This window comes from Lactuca virosa, chromosome 7 (genome assembly GCF_052849685.1).
Source record: "Lactuca virosa cultivar CGN04683 chromosome 7, Lactuca_virosa_CGN04683_v6, whole genome shotgun sequence".
In the NCBI taxonomy this organism is placed as follows: Eukaryota; Viridiplantae; Streptophyta; class Magnoliopsida; order Asterales; family Asteraceae; genus Lactuca; species Lactuca virosa.
The window spans coordinates 276,083,813-276,095,513 of record NC_136432.1 but is presented as its reverse complement, the minus strand read 5'-3'; the positions used below and the strand labels follow the sequence as shown (position 1 = coordinate 276,095,513).

The 11,701-nt window shown below is 31.9% G+C and overlaps 1 protein-coding gene across 1 annotated transcript; it reads left to right on the top strand.

Moving 5' to 3' along the window:
- Window positions 1–5,149: 5,149 nt before the first annotated feature.
- LOC145124175 (heavy metal-associated isoprenylated plant protein 32-like) lies at window positions 5,150–7,722 on the top strand. The gene is made up of 3 exons (XM_079059421.1): window positions 5,150–5,464; window positions 5,911–5,986; window positions 6,088–7,722. Exons 1-3 carry the CDS (start codon window positions 5,435–5,437, stop codon window positions 7,407–7,409), a joined length of 1,428 nt encoding a protein of 475 aa, XP_078915547.1. The 5' UTR covers window positions 5,150–5,434; the 3' UTR covers window positions 7,410–7,722.
- Window positions 7,723–11,701: the final 3,979 nt, after the last annotated feature.

Sequence of the window (11,701 nt, the reverse complement as noted above, 5' to 3'; positions counted from 1 at the left end):
GGTTAAATGAGTGGAGAGATTAGCTTCTTAAAGCATGAGAGAGTCTTTATGGTGTATGGGTGAGTGTGTGGACGGTTTTGGAAGGAGAGAAAAGAGGGAAAGGCTTCCTTGGAAAGTGAAATCTTTTAAAATAATGAATGGTTGGTTTTTATAAAGATTTGTGATATATTTTATAAAGTTTTATGGCTAGATTCTTGATTTTTAAACAAGTAGATTGCTATTATAAAATTTGTTCATAAATACTGTTTTCTAATTCATTATTTTCATAAGTAATTCATTATTTCGATAAATGATAATTCATGATTAGATGAATGTTTGAATTTATACAATTAGGTTTTTAGGGCTTTTAGGGTTTTCGATTTTAATAAATCTTTGGATATCAAAATAAATTGAATCTTTTAGACTTCAAATCATTTTTGTGTTTCCTAAATATTATTCAAGTTAGAAATAATGTTTGCAATTTATTTTTATCGGTTTATTGGCATTCTATGTAGTAGTTTCGAGATTCAAGCAAAATTGAAGAATCAAGTATACTAGTCCTAGTTTTCAACTTTGACTTAAGTTCCTACAAGACTCGGACCTAATTTATACCACTAAGTCAAGTGCATGATGTGTGTATATGATTCGTGAAAAGGTGTTCGAGTCAAAGAGTGACCCGAATATGGATAGTCACTATAGTTAAGTAGTTGTAGAATTCACATATCAATGTGAAATCTAAGTACACTATCCATCGTTTCTAATTGTTTCCAAGTTTCTAGTAGGTTATAACTTCGCTTCTAGTTACTAAGTCTAGTATGTGTCGTGCCTATACGTGCAACTAAGTTTAGTCAAATCTAGAACCGACTCGAATTTTGACGGTTGTCACAATATGATTTCGTCAATATAAAGATAGTCGAGAATAAAATTCAACTGAGAGAGCTATGATTTTTATATGGGCTTTAACAATCTAAGCTTGTTAAATATATAGCTTTAAAAATAAAGGCAAAAATTAGTCGATGGATTCTAAACAAAAGTTGCAGATCTCGTCGATAGTTACGCGTGGATATAAAGAACGTCGACAAATGGATCTCATACGAAAATGATATGAATTATTATAGAATTTAGAATTTTCCACGGGCAGCCGCACACACAGACAAGGTGCACGGCGCGCACTGACATATCACCCAGATTTTGCCATGTGTCATCCTCTGACTGGAGCCACATCACCAAGCCCGACAAAACGTGTGTCATGCATCTGTGTTGCGCGTCATGAACCCCTACTATAAATAAAATTCGTTGGTTGTAGTGAAGCTCTGTAGTCCCAAAGAGCCCAGTTAGTAGAAGCTCTCGAGTTAGAGTTCTGCCAGTACAATTCTTGACATTTTTGCTAAAATCTCGATAAGTTAAGCTACGCTTCTAGTGTAACTTATATTTATATTCATAGTCATTTTTATGGATATATAAATAAGATTCATCAGTAATTCCAGTTATAATGTTGATTGATCTACTTACGGGAAATGTGTCTAGAATGGCCACATTGGCTTGGTTGTTGGATTTTAGAAAGGCTATATGGCGAAACGGTCATGCCTCCCAACTGTCTGGCATAGTTGATCCTTATTTGATAGAAATATGGGTATTCATTAGGATTAGTGAAAGATCTAGCTTTCATTACCAGATCATCATAAAAGTTAATAGGTTAAAGTATTATAGGTTAATACACATTCAACATGTTACCCATCAGCCGAATTGCTAGTAAGAATCGCCTAGATAGCTATCAATCTTCCGAGTCATTGTCAAGGTGAGTTATCTCACTATACCATGTACTACAATATATATCCATGTATATTAGGATAGGAGTTAGTAGAGTAGAAAGTATAAATGTGTTTGTATTAGTAGAATCTAAAGTTTAGTCTCTATGTGTGTAATTGTTGTGATATTCGACTTAGATAGAGGGTGACGATGGAACGATTAATGCGGTTGGGAACCTTTAATCCCGCATAAATTTAGTTTGAAGGGGGAATGGTTAAAGAGGTCGGGAACCTAATCCAAGCTACAAAATTTTTTGGCAGATCTTGAACCATTATATGTGTGCATGTATATTGTAGTGTATGGTATTTTGGGGAACTCACAAAGCCTAGCACTTACCTAGTTTTTATAAATGGATTTAGGTATTTCAAGAGAAGGGTAAGGTCTGACTGTCCACACACGCATTCACTACATTTGTCCACACAATATAATCACACTCTCATATATTTGAATAAATAAAAATGAAAATTTTGGATTGAAAATCGGGACGTTACAATGATTCTCATGAAAATCATCAAGGGAAAAAACTAGCACAAAAGCTAGTCTTTATGTCACTTGTAAGAGTCCTTATCTGATAGGCTTCCATACTTCAACGCACCATATCCCTAGATATTAATGCTTGTGAATAAGAAGCACGACTTTAAGAATAAATAAACAATTCAAACTAGCTTCTTACTTCCTTTATGAAAAATAACGACAATTATAAGGAAAAAGAAGGAAGAATCACATGGCTTTCATGTAAGAACCATAAGCTTTCAAAACCCTTTCAAAATACTTATATCTTGCATGTATTATGCTTCCCATGTCCCATACTTTAATGATTATAAAGAAGACATGCTTCAAAGGCATGTTTCCCTTACTAAAATAACCATAGAGGACTTCAAAAGATTGTATCTCCAAATACTCTCTTTTCTTAAAGAAGACTTCATTTTCAATCACCATAGTTTCAATTTATGTAGATGACATTCTTGTCACATATGACAATCATTGAGAGATACAATCTTTAACAAAGTTTTTACATACTAAGTTTTAGACTAAATACTTGAGTCATTTGCATTATTTCCTTGGCATAAAGTTTGATAAAGTGGACAATGACATGGTTATTTTGATGGGTTATGGGCAAAACATATATTCCTATGTCTGCATGCAACCCTAAATAGATTGGATCTAAGTTTTCTCTAATTGAACATGCAAACTATGAACACAAAGTATAAACCCTAGAACCCTAGTGTATAATCAAAATTCACATAGTAAAGGGTTATGAAACATACCTTTAAGATTGTTGTTGTAAACAATCTTGATTCCTTGCTTGAAAGACCTTTGGTAGCAAGCGCCACAAGTGTCGCGCCTTTAATGGCTCACAAACAAACTCAAGCAACCAAGGAATACTTTAGAGAGAGAGAAGGGAAGAAGAATTTCGGCTCTAAGCCTTTTTGAGGTGTGCATAGACGAAATCCAACCCTAAAGAGGGTTTATATAGGTGTTAAGAAGGTATTGGATAAGACAGGTGTATCTAAGATAACCTTAATCCCTTAACTCCCTCCCTAAGGCATCCACGACACCCTTAGAGCCCAAGGAAATCCTAAGAGCATCTAGATTTTGTTCCTCCCACTATAGGGAGGTTCTAGAATTGTCCGATGCTCAACTATGGAACATTATCACCTTTAATTCCAAATTAATTTTTGATTAAATATTAATTAAACAATATGATTTCTAATTAATATATTATTTCCATAACACATTAATAAATCATTTATTTTGATTTCTAATTAATTTATTAACCAAGTAATAAATTAATAAATCATTCTTCTCTCTCTAACAGTTATCATATTCAATTGTCAGGTTTGAAGGCAACCCAAAATGATTGTGCTACTATCAATTCAAGTATATACCAACTATAGTTATGGGCTTAGACACTAATCCAACATATTCATCAAAACAATGTCATAAAAGAATTATTACATGATTATGACATGGATGATACAACCCTAGTTTCTAGTCAATTTCCTTCTTGAACCAAGTTACTTCCTGTTATAGACAATCCACTTCTAGATGCAACTAGTTACATACAAGTTATTGAGAAGCTCAATTTTTTGTTGCATACTCGTCGAGATTTATCCTTCTCAATCCAATATATTCAGCTGCTATACGAGTATTAGGATACATAAAAGGGACACTTTCTCAAACTTTATACTTCAACAATCATAATAATTTCAAACTGGAAGCCTATTGTGACTCTGATTGGGCAGCTTATCCAAGCACTCGAAATTTTGTTGAATTATCTTGGCTATATCATTTTTTCATGAGTTAGGAGTTCCAGAAATCACTCACATTCCCCTCACATGTGATAACATGGCTGCAATTTACATAGTTTCTAATGTTGTTTTCCATGAGCGGACAAAACACGGTGAATTAGACCGTCATCTTGTAAGGGAAAAGGTTCAAGAGGGGTTAATTTGATTATCACACGTTACTACTAATGAACAAGTAGATGATATATTAACAAAACAACTTCATGGTCCTCAACATTCAAAAGCAAAATCCATTGGTTTACTTGATTTTTGGACGGTCAAGCCTAAAAAGTTAGCGATTTTCGACGGCATAGTTTCTTTATGGTATTTTTGGATTAGAAATAGATCTAAAGTTTGTAATGTTTGCTGGATAAGATAAAATTCCAGCTATGACTTTATAATTTCATTTTTGCTAGCTTCTTGCAAGTTTTAGTTATTTTCTGCCATTTCAAAAAAAATAATAATAATAAACCTTGGTTTACTTGATAGCCAAAAAGCTTGAGGGATGTGTGTGTGTGGAGGGGGTTAACGGGATTAGTTTGTTAAAAAGTTAGTCATCCGTTTGACAATTAGTTAGAAGAATGAGTATTTTTGTCATTTCACGATTATTTACTTGATTTGTGTCCTTATATATTTGAGCTTATGCTGTTGTCGAAGTAATGAGAAAAACAATTGTCTTTCAGTTCTAAATTAAAATAAACAAATAAGATGTTTTCATTTGTATACAATTTTTTCAAAGCCCGGACATCATTCACACATCTTAAAAGATACAAAAAAATGTATTTTATTGCGGATGTGAAACGTGGAGTTGGACCACCGTTATGATGAATACATAGCAAAGTAGAGGACAATGTTCAGATAAATCGGTTCCATGTTAGCAAGTGATATGATTTCCTATATTAATTATATTAATGTAAAAAACATTCACACATTAAGAGAGGTATATGTTTAATATATTATCTGTAAAAAGGCATAAATAGTTGAACCGGTATGGTTTAATTAAATAACAAGAGTCGAGCCATATTTCCGAGCCGGCTTAGGTACCGGTTTATAACTTCACTGTACGTGACAAGCCGCACTGAAAAGGAAATCTCAAAATAAATAAAACCAGAACCCCCCAATCCCCTCAACTCTGATATAGAACAACCAGAGAGGCTTTAATGTCTACCCATTCCTTCTGAAAACACACACACACACACACACACACACTCTTATCTCTCTCCTTTCTTCCTCATTTTGCTTCCTTAGAAACCCCCCCTCTGTCAATTTCCTAGTTTCACTCCCCGTTGCTCAGATCTGTAAACACCTAACAAATTCCATTTTGGTTTTCTGGATGTTCTTTGTTTTTGCCGGAAATTATGAGTAAAGAAGAGTTCTTGAAGATTCAGGTACAAACATCAATTTCTTTTTTGCCCGAAATATGAAATATTGGACTTCACCCATCCAAAAGCAAAGCTTCTTCATTTCAATGTCTTCCGAATTCGTATCATTTTAGTTTCATAATTGACGTCAGTTATTGAGAAAAATCTTGTAGTCTATAAATACATATTAAATTCACTCCATGTCTATCTGTGCATTGCTTGCGTCAAATGCCTTGCTTGCTTTCAACTCAAAAAATTAAACAATATTTTTCTGGAATTGGCTTTTTCTTTTTGTTAATTTTGACTTCTTTATCTCTCCTTTTTGACCCGAAATTGGAGGCAATAATTGGTAAAATGGAAAAGATGGTTACTTTTTTCGATTTTGGTTATGATTATGATTTTTATGTCGTTTCTGCAAGTGTTCTTGGAAAAATTTCTTAAATTTTAATTTATGTGTTTGTTTGTGAGTGCAGACTTGTGCCCTGAAAGTGAACATTCACTGTGATGGTTGTAAGCGAAAAGTGAAGAAAACACTTCATAAAATTGATGGTATTGTGTTCCGATTCAATTTTGTTTTCCAATTGGTGCATATATTTAATTAATTCTCCGTTGTGTTTCCTTTAAATTCAATACGTTTTTTCTGGTTTTAGGTGTTTACACCGTCAGTATAGATTCAGAACAAGGGAAGGTGACGGTATCAGGAAATGTTGATCCGGCGACACTCCTCAAGAAGCTTGCAAAAGGTGGGAAGAATGCAGAGATTTGGGGTGCTCCGAAACCAAATCAACAGGTCAATAATCAGTTTAAGAACATGCAGATCGACGGTGGTAAAGGCGGTGGTGGAAATAACAAAAACCAGGGACAGAAAGGGGGTGGAAACAACCAGCATCAGCAGCAGGAGAAAGGAGGGCAACCACAACAGAAGCAAGTTGGCGGCGTCGGTGGTGGGGGTGGGGGTGGGGGTGGTGGTGGTGGTCCGACACCGCAACAGATACAACAGCTTAAGCAACTACAACAGTTAAAAGGGTTCCAAGATCTGAAGTTGCCGCCTCAATTTAAAGACATGAAGTTGCCAGGTTTTGGTAATGGCGGTGGCGGCGGGAAGGATGCACCCAAGTCTGTCAAGTTTAAGGTGCCGGAGAGTGAGGATGAGTATGATGATGACGATGATGAGTTTGATGATGATGATGATGACTATGATGATGATGATGACGAGTTTGATGATGAAATTGATGATATTCCGATGAAGAAGCCGGTGATGCTGGGTGGTGGTGGTGGTTCTCAGATGGCTAATATGATGATGAACCCACAGTTCATGAAAGGAGGGCAGATGCCACAGCAGTTGATGAAGGGTGCTCCTCAAATGGGAAATCATGGTGGAAATGGTGGGAAGAAAGGAGGTGGCGGGAACATTCCTGTACAGGTGAATGGTGGTGGAAAGAAAGGAGGTGGGGGTGGGGGTTTGAACAATAATGGAGGCAATCAAAACCACGGTGGTGGTGGTCAAAATAAAAACGGTGGAGGAAGCGGGAATGGTGGTGTTAACATGAGCGTTAATGACGGAAAGAAAGGTGGGATGAATGATGGAATACAAGGCATGCGAAACATGATGAGTATGAGTGGAGGTGGTGGTATGGGGCCCATGGGTCAGATGGGTCAAATGGGTGCGGTTCAAGGACTTCCAGCTAGTGCAGCCATGAATGGTGGTGGTGGTGGTTATTTCCAAGGTGGAGGAGGTGAAGCCATGGCCGGAAACCCGCACTACCAGCAGCAGTTAGCGGCGGCAATGATGAACCAACAACGAGCAAACGGGAACGAAAGGTTTCAGCCCATGATGTACGCCCGCCCACCACCGGCGGTCAACTATATGCAGCCACCCTATCCCCATTACCCCTATCCTCAACCACCACAAGGTGACCCCCTCGGACACTCTTTCAATGATGAGAATACTTCAAGCTGCAATGTCATGTAGGCAGGGCGGATGATGGGCGGCATCAGGTGGTATGTGGCCGTTATTGATACAATGGATTACACAAGGAATAGAAGGGGGTTTTGTGTAGGGGATTAGTTGTTTTGGTTCATTATTCTTGTTTCTTTTTGTTCTTTTTCTTTTTTATATCCTAAAGGGTCTTTAAATTACGGATGATATGTAGTAAACGTATAGATGATGATAATTATGATGATATGTATTTAAAACATGAGGATTTGAGTGGATGATTGAACCTTTTATTTTCATGTTTATATCCTGAAATAAAAGATGAAAGAAATATAAGTTCGAACTCCCAGGCATCGTATTTTGTGTTATCCTATGTACAAATTATTTATTTATTTTATTTTATTATGATATTTTATTTTTCGCAAGAGGTTATGTTTGTTCTGTAAACTGAAATACATAGAATTATTACCTACTATACGAATTCTTGCGCGTTGCGCAGTGAAGATTAAAAATATATTGTTAATATATTGAAAAATATATTAAATCTTGCGCGTTGCGCAGTGAAGATTAAAAATATATTGTTAAAATATTAAAAAATATATTTTTAAAATGGTTATGTTATTGACATTAACTTTAAGATAATATTTTTACACTAATATATATATATATATATATATATATATATATATATATATATATATATATATAATCTCTATTATTTTGAACAATAATATTCATTGACATCAACCCACAGTCCTCATTAATAGAATTAAATATAATTATCTATTTAGTATTATTTTTAACAATTATTATTATTGATTAATTATATTTTTACTTATGCGATCATTTTTTAATGTCAATAATGATGGTCATTTAAAATATAATTTATTTATAGTTAAATGTAATTTATAATTTGATGTTATTATCATTTAAAATAGTTATTCATTAGTTTTAAACCATTTATTATTATTAAAGAAGACTTTTAAGAAACAATTAATATTAGACAAAATTACAAAAATGGTCCCTGTGGTTTGCCAAAAGTAACAAAGTTAGTCCTTATTAATTTTTTTTGATGCAAATGGCCCCTGTGGTTTGCAAAACTTGCACAGATGGCCATTTGTACTAACGCCGTTAGTATTTAGCCGTTAGGGACTGAATTATCAAGGGTATTTTCGTCTTTTCAAGTATAAAGGGACTGGATTCGCAACTTCGGGTAAACCATAGGGACCATTTTTGTAATTTTGTCTTAAAATAATAAGAATGATAGAAGATGAGGGGAGGAGGATTCGAACCTAAGACCCTCCTACCTCCTTTCCCACTCCTTATTCGGCCAAAGCTCTAACCAACTAGGCTAGAGACAAACTTGCTATATATTTTCGAAAATTAATTAATATTTTATAAAAGCGTAAATAATTAATAATAAAAAAATTAATAAAATATTTAAAAAAATTAATAAAACAAAATATATTTTTAACGAATTGTAAAAAAATATTTTTTACAAAAAATTTACTTGTTTTTTTACGTATTTGTTTTACATAAAATATTTTTTTAATGTATTTAAAAAAATACTTTTTCGAATACTATGTTATTACATTGCTATGATCCTAAAACATATTTTTACGTTTTCATATAAAAATACGTTTTTTTCTTTCACATAGAAAAAAAAAAGTTTTTTACGTATAAAATATGTTTTTTATATATTTAAAAAATACATTTTCGTATAAAATGTTTTTAAGTAAAAACATTAAGAACGTGATAACATAACGTAAATATATGTTTTAAGATCAAATCAAAACGACTTATATTTTTTACGTAAAAAAAACGTAAAAATGCAGTTTCATATAATATGTTATCACGTTAACGTTTTTAACTAAAAAAGCGTTATATGGGTGAGGGACCAATCACCCATACGTAAAAAAACGTCTTTAGTTTGCTTTACGTAAAAATATATTTTTACGTAAATGTATTTTTACGTAAAAAAACGCATTTTTACGTAAAAAAAACGCATTTTTACGTTATGTTAACGTCTTTAGTTTGCTTTACGTAAAAAATATAAGTCGTTTTGATTTAATCTTAAAACATATTTTTACGTTATGTTATCACGTTCTTAATGTTTTTACGTAAAAACATTTTATACGAAAATGTATTTTTAAAATATATAAAAAACATATTTTATATGTAAAAAAAACTTTTTTTTCTATGTGAAAGAAAAAAACGTATTTTTATATGAAAACTTAAAAATATGTTTTAGGATCATAGCAATGTAATAATATAGTATACGAAAACGTATTTTTTTAAATACATCAAAAAAAATATTTTATGTAAAACAAATACGTAAAAAAACAAGTAAATTTTTGTAAAAAAATATTTTTTTACAATACGAGCTAAAAATATATTTTGTTTTATTAATTTTTTTTCTAAATATTTTTTTATTTTTTTATTATTAATTATTTACGCTTTTATATAATATTAATTAATTTACGGAATTATATAACAAGTTTGGCTCTAGCCTAGTTGGTTAGAGCTTTGGCTGAGTAAGGAGGGGGGAAAGAGGTTCCGAATCCTCCTCCCTTCATTTTTTTATCATTTTTATCATTTTAAGACAGAATTACAAAAATGGTCCCTATGGTTTACCCAAAGTTGCGAATCCAGTCCCTTTATACTTAAAAAGACGAAAATACCCTTGCTAATTCAGTCCCTAACGACTGAATACTAACGGCGTCAGTAAAAATGGCCATTTGTGCAAGTTTTGCAAACCACAGGGGCCATTTGCATCAAAAAAAATTATTAGGGACTAACTTTGTTACTTTTGGCAAATCACAGGGACCATTTTTGTAATTTTGTCTATTATTATTAAAATGTGAAACATACACTAAATAATAAAGTGATAAGATAGACAATTTGCATTTCAAAAGAGACTTGCATGGATAATATGACATATCCATGTAATTTGATTTTATTACTTATAATTATTGCTTATTAGTTTTAAAACCACTTCTTATTATTAATAAGTAAAAGAAACTTTTAAAAAAACTTATTGTTATAATTAAAATGTTAAACATATACTAAAATATAAAGTGATAAGATAGACAATTTGCATTTTAAAAAAGGCTTACATGGATAATATGGATAATATGACATATCCATGATTTTTAATTAATTATTGTTTTGAAGCAACATGAACATACAAACATGTATACAATAGTTAATTAAATATTATATATATATATATATATATATATATATATATATATATATATATATATATATATATATATATATATCATCTTCCATAACATATGATCGATAACATGAAGCTAATCTAATTTACATTAAAATTTCAACCACAACATACAATGATATTCTTAAAAGAATACTTAAATCAAAAAAATACAAAAAAGAATTTGTATATAACAAACTTACAAATTAAAAACTTAAACATAATAACATGGCTCGAAAAATTGTTCAAAGCCCTCAAACCAACACAAAAAACTTTAAACTTGTTTTCTTTGTGAATTTTGTATGTGATTTGTATTTGTGTGTCTACTCAAAAAGATTGACATTTTTATAGTAGAGTATCCATTAATTGTTTATTAAATATATTATATAAGTTATAAAACCTTTGAATTGTTAATCATTATTAAGAGACTTTTGAGTGGTATTCATTAAAATATAAGGTTTCAAATGCATGAGGTGTTTGCAAATTTTTATGGGGGTTTCAAATGCATGAGGTTCAAAGAAAAATGCTAGCTTTATAAGTATGTATGATATGATGTTCGTTTCGTTGGTTCTTCGTTTATAGGTTAAATTTGTTCGTCTAACTTGAAGAAGCCGACTTGATTATGTATAAGGGAAGTTTATAATTAACCTTGATATTACAGGAATCAACAAGTTTATTCTTAAGGTCAGCAAATTTTATGAATAACTATACGAATACTCCTGCGTTTCGTAGAATACAACGTTAAAATATTTATAAATATATATATTTTTATATATAACAATGATGTTAATGTTAACTTTAATATAATATTTTTTTATAATAAATTGATATAAACATTGACTATTTTGAATTATATGATAAAATAGACATTTATTTGTGTTAATAATTTGGATACATGAGTTACTCATAAATAACATAAAAATTATATGGGTGAATTTTATTTATAGTTTTTGTTATGCTTTTGAGTAAATTACATGAATGGTCCCTATGGTTTGGGGTAATTTACATGTTTGGTCCCTAATTTATTTGTATAACTCGGACGGTCCTTACTATATATTTTTGTTACTTCTTCGGTCCCTGACATACATAAAAAGACTATTTTGCCCAT